Here is a 21102-nt window from a genome sequence, read left to right on the forward strand (position 1 = left end):
GATCAACCATGAATAAATGACCTAATTCTGTGTGCACTTAGTTATAGTTAGATAGATATACTTAATTGATCCCGAGGGAACTTGTGTGGCCGGTAGACAAAACACTGTGGTTTGAGCAAAGTTTTTAAAATAGCGTTAATTGTGTGTAACACACATCAAAGTTGCTGGTGAACGCAGCAGGCCAAGCAGCATCTATAGGAAGAGGCGCAGTCGACGTTTCAGGCCGAGACCCTTCGTCAGGACTAACTGAAGGAAGAGTGAGTAAGGGATTTGAAAGCTGGAGGGGGAGGGGGAGATGCAAAATGATAGGAGAAGACAGGAGGGGGAGGGATGGAGCCAAGAGCTGGACAGGTGATAGGCAAAAGGGGATACGAGAGGATCATGGGACAGGAGGTCCGGGAAGAAAGACGGGGGGGGGGGGCGGGGTGACCCAGAGGATGGGCAAGAGGTATATTCAGAGGGACAGAGGGAGAAAAAGGAGAGTGAGAGAAAGAATGTGTGCATAAAAATGAGTAACAGATGGGGTACGAGGGGGAGGTGGGGCCTAGCGGAAGTTAGAGAAGTCAATGTTCATGCCATCAGGTTGGAGGCTACCCAGACGGAATATAAGGTGTTGTTCCTCCAACCTGAGTGTGGCTTCATCTTTACAGTAGAGGAGGCCGTGGATAGACATGTCAGAATGGGAATGGGATGTGGAATTAAAATGTGTGGCCACTGGGAGATCCTGCTTTCTCTGGCGGACAGAGCGTAGATGTTCAGCAAAGCGGTCTCCCAGTCTGCGTCGGGTCTCGCCAATATATAGAAGGCCATATAGGGAGCACCGGACGCAGTATATCACCCCAGTCGACTCACAGGTGAAGTGATGCCTCACCTGGAAGGACTGTTTGGGGCCCTGAATGGTTAATTGTGTGTGATTGTTTTGAAAGAGCAGTGATTTTCATCACTGATAATTGATGAGAAATGAGCAGTAAGAAAATTCAGAACATTTTGCTCACTGCAGTTTCAAGCATTCAGGCGTAGCCATCCCTGAAGCAGCTCGGAGTGAAAATAGAACTGTTTCACTACTTCAGCAGTTTATGAACCGCCAAGAACTTTAAAGTATTGACAGTCATCTTGAATGTTACACTAAAAATGAAGATGTGACGACAGTCCATTATCTGCACTAGGTGTCTGTACGGATTTTGTTCATTTACAGTCAAAAAAACGCGATGCAGAAGAATTCCTTCAAACGTAAACATTCGGAAGTAACACACAGTGTATTGTATTACAAATTGTATTGTAATAGTATTGTTCTAATTTGTTCAATATTTCATTTAATTACATAATTTGTCACTCAGTTTGTCTTTTTATACCACCTTAACTATATCCGTGAAACCTCGGCTAATCGGGGCCTGATTCTGATTTTGATTGTGAACATAATCGACAAGAGTTACCCTTCTCTACTGGTGGGTCCAAGCACTCTGGGGATGATGCATTTCTTTTCTCGCAAGGATGGCATGTATTATCATGAGATGCATCTCCTTGAAGAGCTCGCTTCAGACCAAACAGTGAGCAGTTGGTGTGTTTTCGACAGGGTTCTGAGGCAGACTTGCTCCTGGAGAAGAAACCCTTTGGGCATAGCATGCACTCCGTATTGGTATAAGGTGTTCCTGGGGAGACAAAAAGAAGTTGGGAATTGTATTTATTTATTTATTCAGACAAACAGTGCGGAACAGGCTCTCCTTGTCCAATGGGCCATGCCACCCATCAGCCCAATCCCCTATTTAACCCAAGCCTAATCACAGGATAGCTTACAATGACCAACTCACCTACTAAATAGTACGCCTTTGGACTGTGGGAGGAAACCAGAGCATTCGGAGGAAACCCACGGGGTCACAGGAAGAACGTACAAATTCCTTACAGTAATTGAACTCTGAACTTCGAGGTCCTGAGCTGTAATAGCGTCGCCTTAACCGCTACACTACTGTGGTGCCCTACATGATACAGATAAAAAGTGCCCATTGATACTTACAACTGCATTTATAGTGGGAGTATAATCCGTTCGTCCGTTATGTGCTGTGTCGCATGACGTGGGTGATCATGGTCTTTCCATGGCCAATTTCTCTACAGAAGTGGTTTGCCATTGCCTTCTTCTGGGCAGTGCCTTTACAAGACGGGTGACTCCAGCCATTATCAATACTCTTCAGAGATTGTCTGCCTGGCGTCAGTGGGCACATAACCAGGATGTGATATGCACCAGCTGCTCAGACGATCGTCCACCGCCTGCTCCCATGGCTTGTTACCACGGGCAGCTATGTAGACTAGGTCTTTGAGTGTATTTAGGGTAGAGCTTGATAGGTTCTTGATTGGACACGGCATCAAAGGTTACGGGAGAGTGCTAGGGAATGGGGCTGTGGAGGTGGAGAGGCTAAGCAGATTCTACACCTTGCCCAAGGGTGACCTGCAGGGTAGCAGAGGGAAGAATTTCCACCCTGTCACCCTATATATAACATTATAGTAATCATGGTTTTGCTTTTCAATAGGTTATAAGTTCAATTAGAGGAGACATCAGGGGAAAGTTTTTTACGCAGAGTGGTGAGTGCGTGGAATGGGCTGCCGGTGGCAGTGGTGGAAACGATAGGGTCTTTTAAGAGACGTCTGGATGGATACATGGAACTTAGCAAAATAGAGGGCTCTGGGTAAGCCTAGGTAGTTCTAAGGTAAGGACATGTTCGGCACAGCTTTATGGGCCGAAGGGCCTATATTGTGCTGTAGGTTTTCTATGTTTCTATGTTTCAATAAGGAAGTTTACAGAAGCTTTTCGTTCCAGATTCAGATTAATTTGTTTATCACATGTATATCAAAACAGATGCAGTGAAATGTATGGTTTACACGCAAAGATGCTGGAGTCAGCCTGCAGTGTTGGCACACATACTAGCACCTGCATAGCATGCCCAAAATGCTCCAGCATGTTGTTTGAATGCTAATGTGGGCTATGGGAATAGAGGCTATGATTGCTAGCCCCGTATTTCAAAATTTTATGCACCATACCTATCTAGGAGAGGCGTTGACAAATTTCCTCTGAAAAATTGTATGTTCCTTCCAAGTATGGAGCAGCCAGCTTCTCTGACAGAGAGCCTGCAGACATATAGCCAGGTGCCCCTATTAGGATGTTGTCAGGGAGATTTGCTAAGTGCAGTCTCTGAAAGGCGGCAGAGTACAGATGAACTGTGGAGACCGTCTGGTATGGGTATCAACCTCTGCTTTAACTATACCCAATGATTTGGCCTCCGCAGCCATCTGTGGCAATAAATTCCACAGATTCATCACCCTCTGGCTAAAGAAATTCCTCCTCAACTCTGTTTGAAAGGAACATCCTAGTATTCTGAGTCTGTGCCCTCTGGCCCTAGACTCCCCCACTACAGGAATCATCCTCTCCACATCCACTCTATTTAGGTCTTTCAATATTCAACAGGTTTCAATCAGCTCCCTCCTCGTTTTCCCAAACTCCAGTCAGTACCCTCTACATTCCCCCTTTCATTCCCGGAATCATTCTCCAGAGCTTCCTCTGTACCCTCTACAATGCCAGTACATCATTTAAAATGCTTATTAAACAGCAAAAGAAAACAAAGATGTTGAATATCAAAAGTTACTTACCAAGCTTTTTAACACCAAAGCCCACTGGACATTCGTAGTGCTTTAGGCAAAATTCGAATTCAAAATAACGGCCTTCAACGCATTCGCAAACACGGTTGTGGGTGCCATTGCACTCGTGTTTAACAAACTGATACTCTTTGCAAAAGACGTTGCAATACTGACATTCATCTAGGGAGTTCCAGTATGCAGTGTAGTGAAAATCTGGACAGGGGGCACATTCAGTCCTCTTTGACGAATTGCAATGAGCTTCCCGGTAGGTCCCAGGGGGGCATTGTTCACATATGTAAAACTGAGACAACTCCTCATCCCAGTACTGGTAGAGACGACTGAAAGGGGACTGCAAGCTGTTCTGTGGTGATACCAGAGGAAGTAATAGAAGAGGTAGAATGAAGAGCTGAAAAGAAAAATAAAGAGAGCTGTAAAGTCCATCCTGATAAACTTTCAGCCAAAAAGATAGCTTCGTCGAATAAATCTAGACGACTGTAAAGTAAACATTCTGTTGAATTGTCACCAGTATGGTCATCAAGGGCAATTTCATGTACCCATATCAGTTTGCAGTTAAATTTATCTAGAGACATATCAAAATCAAAGTTCAAAGTTCAAACGCAAACACGAGGAATTCTGCAGATGCTGGAAATTCAAGCAACACACATCAAAGTTGCTGGTGGAACGCAGCAGGCCAGGCAGCATCTCTAGGAAGAGGTATAGTCGACGTGTCAGGCCGAGACCCTTGTCCTGACGAAGGGTCTCGGCCTGACACGTCAACTGTACCTCTTCCTAGAGATGCTGCCTGGCCTGCTGCGTTCATCAGCAACTTTGATGTGTGTTGCTTCAAAGTTCAAAATACATTTATTATCCAACTATGTATGCCATATACCACCTTAAGATTTGTCTCCTAACAGGCAGCCACAAAACAAAGAAACTCCAATGTGCAGAGAGAAAAAAAAAACAAATCATGCAAACAATAAACATATGCAAATATTCTGAACTGAAGTCCACAAGGACAGCCTGTCCACATTCCCATAGTTCCATCCACCACCTGATTGGGGGACTAAGCAGGTGCTACACCTTGCCCAAGGGTGATCTGCAGGCTTGTGGAAGGAAGGAGCAGCATACACCTCCTTTGGTAGAAACATATCCTCACCCCACCACTATAAATGTTAAGGGCAGCATCATCTCTGCTAATAGAACATAGAAAATCTACAGCACATTACAGGCCTTTCAGCCCACAATGTTGTGCCGACCATGTAACCTACTCTAGAAGCTGCCTAGAATTTCCCTACCGCATAGCCCTCTATTTGTCTAAGCTGCATGTACCTATCAAGAGTCTCTTAAAAGACCCTATTGTATCCGCTTTTTTTGAGTGGGAGAGCATTATTGTTAGGTTAATAAAATATTGGATGACAATCCTTTAATTCTCAGAATTGGCTAGTCCAAAAGCAGTGATGAGGAGCTTGGACTCTGATCCCAGGTGATAATAAAGTAGATTTTCCAGTATCAAATCTCAACGTTTAATCCCTAAGGTGTGCAGGTATTTTATCTCATCTAACCCTTTTCCCATTCATTATTTATGAAAACTGATATGTGACTGTCAGATTAACACTTGAACTGTAGGGAGGATGAAGATGCTGCCTGGATTAGAGAGTATGTCTTATGAGGGAAAGTTGAGTGAGCTCGGACGTTTCTCTTTGCAGTAAAGGGGAATGAGATGACTTGGTGGACAGGTACAAGATAAAAAGAGGCATAGATGGAGTGGATAGCCGGATACCTTTTCCCAAAGTGGAATTGGCTAATAGAAAGGGGCAAAATTTTAAGGTGATTGAAGTAATGTATTTGGAGGGAGTAGGCTTTTTAGACCAAGAGCTGTGGGTGCTTGGAATATCCTGCCAGGAGTGATGGTACAGCCAGGTACATTAGGGACATTTAATAACCTTTTGGATAGGTTCTTGGATGATGGAGGGTGATGTAGGAGGGAAGAGTTAAATTGGGTCAGCATAACATCGCTGGCTGAAGGGCCTGTATTGAGCTGTGTTCGTTCTGTGTTCTACGTTATCATCTAACCTTCCTATTGGTCTGACTTGTCATATACATGCATGCACATGTATGTTGGTGATGGGGGTGTGTGGGGGCGGGGGGTGGCTGGGAATGGGGGAGATTTGTTTGGAGGCATCAGAAATCCATGTAACTTGAATTATTTAATTGGATGCCCAAAATGCTCTAATCACGGGTCCGAGTTTTGAGAATCTTACGTGTCACAGTGTTATTCAGCCAAGCCACTGATGTTCCATTGGAATTCTTACGAATCATTTCTGGTCGCCTGTCTTTCCTCTGCACTTGGGTTCTGACATCACCAGCACACCTGGAGACAGAGATCTACTAGAGCAGGTCAAACGGAAGCCCTTCATTTGCAGGAGCACTGTCAACCAGGCTTGAGGTTGGTAAGATCTAAATTTGTAAGGACGTCAGAGATTACAGGGAGAAGGCACAAGAATGGGTTGAGAGGGAAAATAAATCAGCCATGATTAAATGGCGGAGCAGCCTCAATGGGCTGAATGGCCTAATTCTGCTCCTATATCTTACGTTATTATTGTCTAGTCTGGTACAGAGCAGCAGATTACTGAGATGGTTTGGAAGCAATATTATTTTTAAATGCATGAGCTTTATCTGTCACATGCAGTGAAATGTGTCATTTTGTGTCAACGACTAGCTCAGCCTGAGGATTTTACCGGGGGCAGCCCACAAGCGCTGCCATGCTTTGGCGCCAACATGCCCGCAACTCACCAAGCCTAACCCTTATCTCTTTGGAATGTGGGGGGGCAACAGAGCACCCAGAGGAAACCCCACTTGGTCATGGGGAGGATGTACAAACTGCTCACAGGCAGTGATGTGGATTGAACAGAGTCGCCTGTACCGTAAAGCTTTGTGCTAACCGCTACACTACCTTGGCGCCCAATGTTTTTCAGTGCCTGGCATTGATAAGACTATCCAGTCCTGTCATCGTTGTATCACCGTGTTGTACGACTGTAAAGTAGTGCAGGCTTTCTTCCCTTGTGAAAGATAAGATAGACTGTGTAATTTCATCCATTCTGACCCAAGTTAAATTTTGGGTCCAGTGACCATAATGTCATTAGTTTCAAGTTATTTACAGATAAGGATAGGTCTAGTCCTCGAGTAAAGATTCTAAATTGGAGAAGGGCTAATTTTGGGGAAATGAGAAAGGATCTAGAAAGACTGAATTGGGATAAGTTGTTTTCTGGCAAGTATGTGTTCAGTATGTGGAAGGCATTCAAAGGCGAAATTTTGGGAGTGCAGAGTTTGCATGTTCCTGCCAGGATTAGAGGCAAAGTTAACAGGCATAGGGAACCTTGGTTTTCAAGGGATACTGGCGAACTGGCTAAGAAATAGAGAGAGGTGTATAGCAGGTATAGGCAACAAGGAAAAAATGAGGTACTTGAAGAGTATAGAAAATGTAAGAAAATACTAAAGAAGGAAATCAGGAAGGCAAAAAGAAGACGAGTTTGCTTTGGCAGATAACGTGAAGGTAAACCCAAAGGGTTTCTACAAATATATTAAAAGGATAGTAAGGTCCCCTAGAAACCATAGAAACCATAGAAACTACAGCAGAGAAACAGGCCTTTTGGCCCTTCTTGGCTGTGCCGAACCATTTTCTGCCTAGTCCCACTGACCTGCACACAGACCATATCCCTCCATACACCTCCCATCCATGTATCTGTCCAATTTATTCTTAAATGTTAAAAAAGAACCCGCATTTACCACCTCATCTGGCAGCTCATTCCATACTTCCACCACTCTCTGTGTGAAGAAGCCCCACCTAATGTTCCCTTCAAACTTTTCCCCCCTCACCCTTAACCCATGTCCTCTGGTTTTTTTCTCCCCTTGCCTCAGTGGAAAAAGCCTGCTTGCATTCACTCTATCTATACCCATCATAATTTTATATACCTCTATCAAATCTCCCCTCATTCTTCTACGCTCCAGGGAATAAAGTCCTAACCTATTCAACCTTTCTCTGTAACTGAGTTTCTCAAGTCCCGGCAACAACCTTGTAAACCTTCTCTGTACCCTTTCAACCTTATTTATATCCTTCCTGTAATTTGGTGACCAAAACTGAACACAATACTCCAGATTCGGCCTCACCAATGCCTTATACAACCTCATCATAACATTCCAGCTCTTATACTGAATACTTCGATTAATAAAGGCCAATGTACCAAAAGCTCTCTTTACGACCCTATCTACCTGTGACGCCACTTTTAGGGAATTTTGTATCTGTATTCCCAGATCCCTCTGTTCCACTGCACTCCTCAGTGCTTTACCATTAACCCTGTATGTTCTACGTTGGTTTGTCCTTCCAACGTGCACTTGTCTGCATTAAACTCCATCTGCCATTTTTCAGCCCATTTTTCCAGCTGGTCCAAGTCCCTCTGCAGGCTCTGAAAACCTTCCTCACTGTCTACTACACCTCCAATCTTTGTATCATCAGCAAATTTGCTGATCCAATTTACCACATTATCATCCAGATCATTGATATAGATGACAAATAACAATGGACCCAGCACTGATCCCTGTGGCACACCACTAGTCACAGGCCTCCACTCGGAGAAGCAATTCTCTACTACCACTCTTTGGCTTCTTCCATTGAGCCAATGTCTAATCCAATTTACCACCTCTCCATGTATACCTAGCGACTGAATTTTCCTAACTAACCTCCCATGCGGGACCTTGTCAAAGGCCTTACTGAAGTCCATGTAGACAATATCCACTGCCTTCCCTTCATCCACTTTCCTGGTAACCTCCTCGAAAAACTCCAATAGATTGGTCAAACATGACCTGCCACGCACAAAGCCATGTTGACTCTCCCTAATAAGTCCCTGTCTATCCAAATGCTTGTAGATTCTGTCTCTTAGTACTCCCTCCAATAACTTACCTACTACCGACATTAAGCTTACCGGTCTATAATTATCCGGATTACTTTTCGATCCTTTTTTAAACAATGGAACAACATGAGCCACTCTCCAATCCTTCGGCACCTCACCTGTACACAGCGACATTTTAAATATTTCTGCCAGGGCCCCTGCAATTTCAACACCAGTCTCCTTCAAGGTCCAAGGGAACACCCTGTCAGGGTGATTTATCCACTTTAATTTTCCTCAAGACAGCAAGGACCTCCTCCTTTTCGATCTGTACAGTTTCCATGATCTCACTACTTGTTTCCCCTAATTCCATAGACTTCATGCCAGTTTCCTTAGTAAATACAGATGCAAAAAACCTATTTAAGATCTCCCCCATTTCCTTTGGTTCTGCACATAGGTGACCACTCTGATCTTCAAGAGGACCAACTTTATCCCTTACAATCCTTTTGCTCTTAATATACCTGTAAAAGCTCTTTGGATTATCCTTCACTTTGACTGCCAAAGAAGATCAAAGTGGTCGTCTATGTGTGGAGCCTCACAAGATGGGGGAGATCTTAAACAATTTTTTTGCATCAGTATTTACTCAGGAAACTGGCAGAGTGTATATGAAAGGAAGGGAAACAAGCAGTAGTGTCATGGAACATATAGAGATTAATGAGGAGGAGATGCTTGCTGCCTTACAGCGAATAAAGGTAGATAAATCCCTCGGGCCTGACATGATATTTTCTCGGACCTTGAGAGATACTAGTGTAGAAATTGCAGAGGCCCTGGCAGAAATATTTAAAATGTCCCTAGCAATGGGTATGGTGTCAAAGGATTGGAAGGTAGCTCATGTTGTTCTGTTGTTTAAAAAAGGCTCCAAAAGTAAACCAGGTAATTACAGGCCAGTGAGCCTGACATCAGTAGTAGATAAAGTATTGGAAGGTGTTCTGAGAGATCAGATATACAAGTACTTGGTCAACCAAGGGCTGATTAAGGATCGTCAGCATGACTTTGTGCGTGGTAGATCGTGCTTAACGAATCTTGTAGAGTTTTTTGAGGAGGTTACCAAGAAAGTAGACGAAGGAAAGGCTGTGGATGTTGTCTTCATGGACTTCAGTAAGGCCTTTGACAAGGTCCCACATGGGAGGTTAGTTCAGAAGGTTCAGACACTAGGTATCCATGGAGAGGTTGTAAAATGGATTCGAAATTGGCTGTGTGGGAGAAGACAGAGAGTGGTAGTGGATGATTGCTTTTCAGACTGGAGGCCTGTGACTAGTGGTGTGCCTCAGGGATCTGTGATGGGACCATTGATGTTTGTTGTCTATATCAGTAATCTAGATAATAATGTGGTAAATTGGATCAGCAAGTTTGATTGAAGGCATTGTGGACAGCGAGGAAGGCTTTCAAAGTTTGCAGAGGGATCTGGACCAACTGGAAAAATGGGCCAGAAAATGGCAGATGGACATTAATGCAGACAAGTGTGAGGTGTTGCATTTTGGAAGGACAAATCAAGGTAGGACATACACAGTAAATGGTAGGGCACTGAGGAGTGTGGAGGAACAAAGAGATCTGGGAGTTCAGATACATAATTCCCTGAAAGTGGCATCACACATAAACAGGGTTGTAAAGAAGGCTTTTGGCATCCTGGCATTCATAAATCAAAGTATTGAGTATAGGAGTAATGATGTTATGGGGAGGTTGTATAAGACAACTGTGAGGCCAAATTTGGAGTATTGTGTACAGTTCTGATCACCTAACTAATAGGAAGAATATCAGTAAGATTGAAAGAGTACAGAGAAGATTTACTAGGATGTTGCCGGGTCTTTAGGAGTTGAGTTACAGGGAAAGATTGAACAGGTTAGGACTTTATTCCTTGGAGTGTAGAAGAATGAGGGTTGATTTCATAGAGGTTTACAAAATTATGAGGGGTATAAACAGAGTAAATGTGAATAGGCTCTTTCCATTTAGATTAGGAGTGAAAAATACAAGAGGACATGGCTTTAGGGTGAAAGGGGAAAGTTTTAGAGGGAACATTAGGGGGAACTTCATTCAGAGAGTGGTGGGAGTGTGGAATGAGCTGCCATCTGACGTGGTAAATGCGGGCTCACTCTTAAGAATAAATTGGATAGATACATGGATGGGAGAGGTCATAGGGTTATGGACTGGATGCAGGTCAATGGGACTAGCGGAATAAAGTTTTGGCGCAGACTAGATAGGTCGAATGGCCTGTTTTCTGTGCTGTAGTGTTCTATGGTTCTATGGTTCAATAAGTATAAAAAAGCAGACTGATACGTGATTTTGTGTTGAGTTGAGTCATTTGCCTCAGGTATTTTCTTGGAATTGGCATTAATGTGCATGAAGACTAGGACACAATGATTCCAGTTATGACTCAAGAATGCAATATAATTTAGTTGAATAATAAAATTGGCATCTATGCACATCAAATGTCTGTTTCACTCCTCTTCTGCTTTGAAGCTATACAAAAGGTTTCCCGGCATTTCCAGGGCAGGAGTGGATTCTCAATGTTCCTGGATTTCAGTGCTTTAAAAGGGATAGAGAGGGGGGAAAGAGGGGGGAAAACAGGAGGAGGGGTGGCATTACTGGTCAGCGATACTGTTACAGCTACAGAAAGGGTGAGTAATGTAGCAGAATCCTCTTTTGAGTCAGTATGGGTGGAAGTCAGGAACAGGAAGGGAGCAGTTACTCTATTGGGGGTATTCTATAGGCCCCTGGTAGAGCAGAGACACAGAGGAGCAGATTGGGAGGCAGATTTTGGAAAGGTGCAAAAATAACAGGGTTGTTATCATGGGCGACTTTAACTTCCCTAATATTGATTGGCACCTGATTAGTTCCAAGGGTTTAGATGGGGCAGAGTTTGTCAAGTGTGTCCGGGATGGATTCCTGTCACAGTATGTGGACAGGCCGACTAGGGGGAATGCCATACTAGATCTAGTACTAGGTAATGAACCGGGTCAGGCCACAGATCTCTCAGTGGGTGAGCATCTGGGGGACAGTGACCACCACTCCCTAGCCTTTAGCATTATCATGGAAAAGGATAGAATCAGAGAGGACAGGAAAATATTTAATTGGGGAAGGAAAAAAATATGAGGCTATAAGGCTAGAACTTGCGGGTGCGAATTGGGATGATGCTTTTGCAGGGAAATGTACTATGGACATGTAGTCGATGTTTAGAGATCTCTTGCAGGATGTTAGGGATAAATTTGTCCCAGTGAGGAAGATAAAGAATGGTAGGTTGAAGGAACCGTGGGTGACAAGTGAGGTGGAAAATCTAGTCAGGTGGAAGAAGGCAGCATACATGAGGTTTAGGAAGCAAGGATCAGATGGGTCTATTGAGGAATATAGGAAAGCAAGAAAGGAGCTTAAGGGGCTGAGAGAGCAAGAAGGGGGCATGAGAAGGCCTTGGCGAGTAGGGTAGAGGAAAACCCCAAGGCATTCTTCAATTATGTGAAGAAAAAAGGATGACAGGAGTGAAGGTAGGACCGATTAGAGATAAAGGTGGGAAGATGTGCCTGGAGGCTGTGGAAGTGAGCGAGGTCCTCAATGAATACTTCTCTTCGGTATTCACCAATGAGAGGGAATTTGATGATGGTGAGGACAATATGAGTGAGGTCGATGATCTGGAGCATGTTGATATTAAGGGAGAGGAGGTGTTGGAGTTGTTAAAATACATTAGGATGGATAAGTCCCCGGGGCCTGATGGAATATTCCCCAGGCTGCTTCACGAGGTGAAGGAAAAGATTGCTGAGCCTCTGGCTAGGATCTTTATGTCTTCGTTGTCTATGGGAATGGTACCGGAGGACTGGAGGGAGGCGAATGTTGTCCCCTTGTTCAAAAAAGTTAGCAGGGATATTCTGGGTAATTATAGACCAGTGAGCCTTACGTCTGTGGTGGGAAAGCTGTTGGAAAAGATTCTCAGAGCTAGGATCTCTGGGCATTTAAGAATCATGGTCTGATCAGGGACAGTCAGCATGGCCTTGTGAAGGGCAGATCGTGTCTAACAAGCCTGATAGAGTTCTTTGAGGAGGTGACCAGGCATATAGATGAGGGTAGTGCAGTGGATGTGATCTATATGGATTTTAGTAAGGATTTGACAAGGTTCCACACGGTAGGCTTATTCAGAATGTCAGAAGGCATAGGATCCAGGGAAGTTTGGCCAGGTGGATTCAGAATTAGCTTGACTGCAGAAGGCAGAGGGTCGTGGTGGAGGGAGTACATTCAGAATGGAGGATTGTGACTAGTGGTGTCCCACAAGGATCTGTTCTGGGACCTCTACTCTTTGTGATTTTCATTAACGGCCTGGATGTGGGGGTAGTAGGGTGGGTTGGCAAGTTTGCAGATGACACAAAGGTTGGTGGTGTTGTAGATAGCGTAGAGGATTGTCGAAGATTGCAGAGAGACGTTGATAGGATGCAGAAGTGGGCTGAGAAGTGGTAGATGGAGTTCAACCTGGAGAAGTGTGAGGTGGTACACTTTGGAAGGACAAACTCCAAGGCAGAGTGCAAAGTAAATGGCAGGGTACTTGGTAGTGTGGAGGAGCAGAGGGATCTGGGGGTACATGTCCACAGACCTCTGAAAGTTGCCTCACAGGTGGATAGGGTAGTTAAGAAAGCTTATGGGGTGTTAGCTTTCATAGGTCGAGGGATTGAGTTTAAGAGTCGCGAGGTAATGATGCAGCTCTATAAAACACTTGTTAGGCCACACTTGGAGTACTGTGTCCAGTTCTGGTCACCTCACTATAGGAAGGATGTGGAAGCATTGGAAAGGGTACACAGGAGACTTACCAGGATGCTGCCTGGTTTAGAGAGTATGCATTATGATCAGAGAGTAAGGGAGCTAGGGCTTTACTCTTTGGAGAGAAGGAGGATTGGAGGAGACATGATAGAGGTACACAAGATATTAAGAGGAATAGATAGAGTGGATAGCCAGCGCCTCTTCCCCAGGGCACCACTGCTCAATACAAGAGGACATGGCTTTAAGGTAAGGGTTGGGAAGTTCAAGGGGGATACTGGAGGAAGGTTTTTTTACTCAGAGAGTGGTTGGTGTGTGGAATGCACTGCCTGAGTCAATGGTGGAGGCAGATACAGTAGTGAAGTTTAAGAGACTACTAGACAGGTATATGGAGGAATTTAAGGTGGCAGGTTATATGGGAGGCAGGGTTTGAGGGTTGGCACAACATTGTGGGCTGAAGGGCCTGTACTGTGCTGTACTATTCCATGTTCTATGTTCTAACCTTGTAGCGGTTTCATAGCATGAAACTATTCTTGAGGTTAAATAACATATAATAAATGAAAATTTCAGTTTGTGGGAATGAGTCACTCAAATGTACAGTACAGGTTTAGAAATATACACTTTAAACTGTACCACTAATACTCACAACAGTTTTACTTAATCTGGACACAGAAGTTTGGGTAATTTTTCAGATCTTTCTTATTTCAGAACATTTGTTCTTCCTTAGAAGTTATGTTTTGTTCAAATTCTTTCTCTATGGTTCTGCTTTACACAAACGGGATCACTTCATTAACAGGAGATGCTGGAAATCCAAAGCAACATCCACAAAATGCTGGAGGAACTCAACAGATCAGGCGGTATCTACAGAAATGAATAAATAGTCGACGTTTTGGGCAGAGACCCTTCTTCAGGACTGAGAAGAAAGGAGGGAGATGCCAGAATAAAAAACGTTACAGGGAGGGGAAGGAGGCTAGCTGGAAGGTGACAGGTGAAGCCAGGTGGGTGGGAAAGGTCAAAGGCCGGAGAAGAAGGAATCTGATATGAGAGGAGAATGGACCATAGGGAAAAGGGAAGGTGGAGAGGACCCAGGAGGAAGTAATACGTAGGTGAGAAGAGGTTAAAGGTCAGAATGGGAAATAGAGGAAAGGGGGAGGGGAATGTGTTCGCTGGAGGATCATTCCTCATTTTGAGGAGCCACTTTTCCTTGTATTTGTGCATCTCCATGCCCTCTGGTAAACGGGGAGACACTGCACAGGATCAGAAGAAAGGCCGTAGATGGCTACAAGCTCCATCATGGGCACTAGCGTTCCCACCATCATCAAGAGACGAAGCCTCAAAAAGGTGGACTCCATCATTAAGGACCCCATTATCCAGGACGTGCTCTGTTCCCATTGCTATCATCGGGATGGAGGTGCAGGAGCCTGAAGACCCACATTCAACTTCTTAAGAACAGCTACGTCCCCTGCAGCATCAGATTTCTGAACCAACCTGTGAACACTACCTCACTATTTTCCCTCTCTTCTTATACGACTGATTGTAACTCTACTGAATCTACTTTATTTTTATATATACACATCTTTCTTATTGTAATTTATAGGATTTTGTGTATTGTGCTGCACTGCTGTTGCAAAGCGACACGTTTCACAATATATGTCAGTGATATTAAAACTGAATCTGATTCTGATCTGTGTTCTTTCATCAAATGGCAGCTATATGATGTCAGAGAAGCAACCATTGACTACCAACTCCCCGGCTTCTGCCACAATGCCAATTTTGAATCCAATTTCCTAACCCATACAGAATGCCAAGCTCCCACAGAAAAAGGATAAAATTGTTTTGGCGTCACATGCGTCCTCAGAAAGCAAATTTCAGCTGAATGAGAATAGGGCTGGAAGAGAAGCTATCGTTTTTCTTTACTCAACACACCAAGCAGTAGAGGAACACAGCAGGTCAGACAGCATCTATGGAGAGAAACGGGCAATTGACCTTTTGGATTGAGAGCCTCTGGACCCGTTTGGCAGATGTCCCGGTCACTTTGGGGTTCCAAATGAAAACCGTACCAAATCTGACCAACAGGCTACCATGCCTGCCACCAGGAGGGTATGAGTTGGCCAGAGTGTGGGTGGAAAGGCAGTATGGCAGTCAGCACCATCACTTTACAGCACAAACAATCATCAACTGGGGTTCAACTCCTGTCATTGTTTGTAAGGATCTTCTACATTCTCACCGTGACCATGTGGGTTTCGCCTGAGTGCTCCATTCCAAAAAGCATATGGGTTAGGGTTAGTGAGTTGCAGGTATGTCATATTGGTGCTGGAACCATGGCAACTCCAGAGATACACACAGTGCTAGGCCCCAGAGTTTATCGAAGCGACTGAACCCAATGTTTGGGCATTTAGTTCCAGGGCCTGATTGAACAGGTCAGGGCGTCAGGGCCCAAGGCAAGGTTATGGGCTGGTTCAGCTCGCTGCTCTGTGATGTTTATTCGACTCTGTGTTGATACAGGGATCTGTGGACGGACTCTCTTTGTGGACTTCAGTTCAGAACGTTATTTGCTTGCATTTATTGTTAGTATGACTTACTTATTTTTTCTGGATATTGAGTTATTGATGGTCTACTTTCTTAAGTGGGCTCTTTGAGATTTTTTTGCCTGTTAGGAGATGAATCTCAAATTTGTGTAATGTGTACTTCGATAATAATGGTACTCTAAACTTTGTATTTTCAGTTTCAATGTACATATGACAAATAAATCTAAACTTTATCTTTAGAGAAATCAGAGAAAGAGGAAACTAGGCTATGACAGAATGCAGAAGAATGAATGGTTTGCATGATAAAATGTTGCGAATTAGTACTGACAAAATTCAGACGTAAGACATCACAGAACCTTAAGGTCAACCACAGTAGTGTCGTGGTTAGTGTGCGTCTAGAACTGCTCAGGGTGTCGGAATTCAGAGTTCAAACCTGGCATCCTCTGTAAGGAGTCTGTACAATCCTCCCTATGCAATGTGTGGGTTTTCTCCGGGTACTCTGGTTTCCTCCCACAATCCAGAGACATATCGGTTCGTAGTTTAATTAGCCATGTAAATTGTCCCGTGATTAGGTCAAGGTTAAATCATGGTTTGTTGGGGGTTTGTGGAGTGGTGCGGCTTGAGGGGCTAGAAGGGCCTATTCCACACTGTGACTCTAAATAAAGTAAGACGCAGAAGCAGAATTATTCCTTTCAGCCCATCAAGTCTGTTCCACCATTCCATCATGGCTGATTTATTATCCCTCTCAACCCCATTCTCCTGCCTTCTCCCCATAACCATTGATGACCTGACTAATCAAGAGCCTATATACCACCGCATTAAATATACACAATAACTATCTAGGTCTTTCAATATTCAATAGGTTTCAATGACATCCCCCATCTCATTCTTCTAAATTCTAGTGAGTACAGGCCAAGAGCCATCAAATGCCCTTCATGTATTAACCCTTTCATTCCTGCGATCATTCTCGTGCACCTCCTCTGGACCCGCTCCAGTGTCAAGACATTCTTTTTTAGATAATGACCCAAAACTGCTCACAATACTCCAAGTGCGGTCTGACCAATGCCTTACTGGTTCTCAGCATTACACCCTTGCCTTTACATTCTAGTCATCTCAATATGAATGCTAATATTGCATTTGCCTTTGTTACTACTAGCTCAGCCTGCAAGTTAACCTTCAGGAAACCATGCACGGGGACTCCCAAGTCCCTTTGCACCTTCAGTTTTTGAATTCACTCCCCACTTAGAGAATAGTCTATGCCTTTATTCCTTCTACCAAAGTGCATGACCATATACTTCCCTATACTAAATATCATCAGACACTTTTTCATTCTCCTAATCTGTCCAGGTTCTTCTGCAGACTCCTAGCTTCCCCAGCAGTGCCTACCACTCCACCTATCTTTGGCTCATCTGCAAACTTGGCCACAAAGCTATCAATTCCATTATCCAATGTGAAAAGAAGTGTTCCCAACACTGACCTGTGGAACACCACTAGTTGCCAGCAGCCAACCAGAAAAGGCCCCCAGTCTTTACCTCCTCCTGCCAGTCAGCCAATCTTCTGTCCATTTTAGTATCTTTCCTGTAATACCATGGGCTCTTATCTTGTTTAGCAGCGTCATGTGCAGCACCTTGTCAAAGACCTTCCAATAATCCAAGCTAACCTGCCTGCCTGTTTCCTCAAAGAATTCCAACAGATTTGTCAAGCAAGAATTCCCCTTAAGGAAACCATGCTGACTTTGGCCTAAACACAAAATAATCTGCAGATGCTGTTGTCAAAGGAACACTCACAATGCGCTGGAGGAACTCAGCAGGTCAGTCAGTCAGTCAGACTTTGGCCTGTTTTGTCATGCACCACTAAATACTCCAAAACCTCATCCTTAGTAATGGACTCCAACATCTTGCCAACCACTGAAGTTAGGTTAACTGGCCTATAATTTCCTTTCTTCTGCCTCCCTCACTTCTTAAAGAGTGGAGTTATATTTGCAGTTTTCAGTCCTGCAGATCCATTCCAATATCTAGAGATATTAATGCCTCCACTCTCTTTAGCTACACTTTCAGAATCCTGGGATAGAGTACTTCTGGTCCAGTCCAGGTGACTTAATTACCCTTAGACCTTTCAGCTTTCCAAGGCACCTTCTCCCTACATAATGTACTGGTTAGGCATAGGAGTACATTCAGCCAAAGACCCATTCCACTGAGATGCAGCATTGAGCATCATAGGAAGTCATTTCTGCCTGTGGCTATCAAACTTTACAATTCCTCCCTTAGAGGGTCAGACACCCTGAGCCAATAGGCTGGTCCTGGACTTATTTCCATCTGGCATAATTTACATATTATTATTTAATTAGTTATGGTTTTATATTGCTATATTTATACTCTATTCTTGGTCGGTGCAACTGTAATGAATCTCAATTTCCCTCAGGATCAATAAAGTATGTCTATCTGTCTGTCTGTCTGTCTTATAGCAATTACTCATTTCTGCCCCCGACACTCTCGAATTTCTGGTATGCTACTAGTGTTTTCCAAATTGAAGACTGGCATAAAATACTCCTCTGTGCCCTACCATTTACTGTGTATGTCCTACCTTGATTTGTCCTACCAAAATGCAACACCTCTTATATATCCTCATAAGGTGTCTTATGAGGATAGGGTGAGTGAGCTGGGGCTCTTCTTTCTGGAGTGAAGGAAGATGAGAGGTGACTTGATAGAGGTGTACAAGGTGATAAGGTGGGTGGACAGCCAGAGACTTTTTCCCCAGAGGTGGAAAGGGTTAATACAAGTGGCATAATGTTAAGGTGATTTAAGGAAAGTATAGAGGAGGATGTCAGAGGTAGTTTATTTTACATAGATAATGAAGAGAGGATTGCTGTGCCGGACTGGTGGCAGAGGCACGTACGTAAGGGACATTTAAGAGACTCTTAGATAGGCACATGGCTGAAAGAAGAATAGAGGGAAGGGAAGGGCCAGATTGATCGTAATGCGGGTTAAAAATCTGGCACAACATGGTGGCTGAAGTATCTGCAAATGTTCTAACTTATCACTGAAACAATCCTGGCTTCATCCTGTCACAGATATTATCTTTGTCCTCTTCCTCCCTCATACCACCTTTTCCGTAACTCAAAACTAATTTACTTTCCTTGCTTGCCATTTAGATTGCAGGTCTTCAACCTAAAACATAGAACTTAGAACAGTACAGTGCAGTACAGACCCTTTGGCCCACAATGTTGTACCGACCCTTAAACCCTGCCTCCCATATAACTGCCCATCTTAAATTCCTCCATATACCTGTCTAGTAGTCGCTTAAATTTCACTAGTGTATCTGCCTCCACTACTGACTCAGGCAGTGCATTCCACGCACCAACCACTCTCTGAGTAAAAAACCTTCCTCTAATATCCTCCTTGAACTTCCCACCCCTTACCTTAAAGCCATGTCCTCTTGTATTGAGCAGTGGTGCCCTGGGGAAGAGGCACTGGCTGTCCACTCCATCTATTCCTCTTAATATCTTGTATACCTCTATCATGTCTTCTCTCATCCTGCTCCTCTCCAGAGAATAAAGCCCTAGCTCCCTTAATCTCTGATCATAATGCATACTCTCTAAACCAGGCAGCATCCTGGTAAACCTCCTCTGTACCCTTTCCAATGCTTACACAATCTTCCTATAGTGAGGCGACCAGAAGTGGACACAGTACTCCAAGTGTGGCCTCACCAGAGTTTTATAGAGGAGCATCATTACCTCGCGACTCTTAAACTCTGTCCCTCGACTTATGAAAGCTAACACTCCATAAGCTTTCTTAACTATCCTGTCTACCTGTGAGGCAACTTTCAGAGATCTGTGGATATGTACCCCCAGATCCCTATGCCCCTCCACACTTCAAGCAGTTGCAATATCATATTCCATGCATTTGCAGTTTTTATTCCCACTTACCATGCAATCCTGTCCTGTGAATGAATGTATGTCTGCTTGCAGTGACAAGTCCCGATTTATGTCATATTAAGTAATGACTCATTTCTGCAAGCAGGTATGCTTTCAGTAGTTCAGTCTTTTGTGTATCTCCTGCACCTTAGAAAATGGCCATGGAACGTATGTTTGTGTTCTTGTGCTGCTGTAGCCCATCCACTTCAAGTTTCGACATGTTGTGCATTCAGAGATGATCTCCCACACATCACTGCATGCTTATTTGAGATACTGTCACATGCTTGTCAGCTTGAACCAGTCTGTCCAGTCTCCTCTGACCTGTCTCATCAACAAGGCATCTTCACTCACAGAACTGCCACTCACTGGACATTTTTGTTTCTCGCACCATTTTCTATAAACCTAGAGACAGTTGTGCATAGAAAACTGAGGAGATCAGCAGTTTCTGAGATACTCAAACCACCCCATCTGGCACCAGCAATCATTCCACGATGAAAGTCACTTAGATCACATTCCATTCCAATTCTGATATTTGGTCTCAACAACAACTGAACCTCTTGATCATGTCTGCAGGCGTTTATGCATTAAATTGCCACACATGATTGGCTGACCAGATATTTGCATTAACGAACAGGTATGCAAGTGTACCTAATAAAGTGGCCACTCAGTGTACATTCATGTATTAATCTTAGAAGGAAGTTGGAACATTCTCACAGTTTTGTGGAAGTTGCAAACAGATATTTCTTGAGCTTAAACTAACCTTCATAGTATCCAGGACTTTTTCAAGGAGCAATGCCTCAGAAAGGCAGTGTCCATTATTAAGGACCCAGGTCACGCCTTGTTCTCATTGCTACCATCAGGGAGGAGGTGCAGGAGCCTGAAGTCACACACTCAATGATTCAGGAACAGCTTCTTTCCCTCTGCCATCTGATTTCTGAATGGGCATTGAACCCATGAACACTGCCTCACCACTTTTTAATTTCTATTTTGCACTACGTATTCAATGTAACTATTTTATATATATATATATATAAATACATATTTACTATAATTTGCAGTCTTTCCTCTATTATTATGCACTGCATTGTACTGGTTCCTTGCGCAAAGTTGCCAAATTTCATGACATGTGCCAGTGATATTAAACCTGATTCTGAAAACATCTATGGTTTAATATAGAACAAGGAGAGGGTTTCAGATCGTAAACACAAAATACTCTGCAGATTCTGGGGTCAAAGCAACACTCACAACACACTGGAGGAACACAGCAGGTCGGGCAGCATCCATGGAAATGATCAGTCAACATTTCGGGCTGGAACCCTTCGTCAGGACTGTTGAGGGAAGGGGCAGAGGCCTTATAAAGAAG

General features: G+C 43.8%; 1 protein-coding gene across 1 annotated transcript in view; it reads right to left on the bottom strand.

Moving 5' to 3' along the window:
- LOC134343564 (tumor necrosis factor receptor superfamily member 11B-like) overlaps positions 1-21102 on the bottom strand; it is a 64924-nt gene that overhangs the window by 12619 nt on the left and 31203 nt on the right. The window contains exons 2-3 of the mRNA XM_063042313.1: positions 3637-4030; positions 1434-1649 (exon numbers count right to left, since the gene is read on the bottom strand). Coding sequence (XP_062898383.1) covers positions 1434-1649; positions 3637-4030 — 610 coding nt within the window. The remainder of the gene's footprint in view (positions 1-1433; positions 1650-3636; positions 4031-21102) is intronic.

Source organism: Mobula hypostoma, chromosome 1 (genome assembly GCF_963921235.1).
Source record: "Mobula hypostoma chromosome 1, sMobHyp1.1, whole genome shotgun sequence".
NCBI classification, from domain to species: Eukaryota; Metazoa; Chordata; class Chondrichthyes; order Myliobatiformes; family Myliobatidae; genus Mobula; species Mobula hypostoma.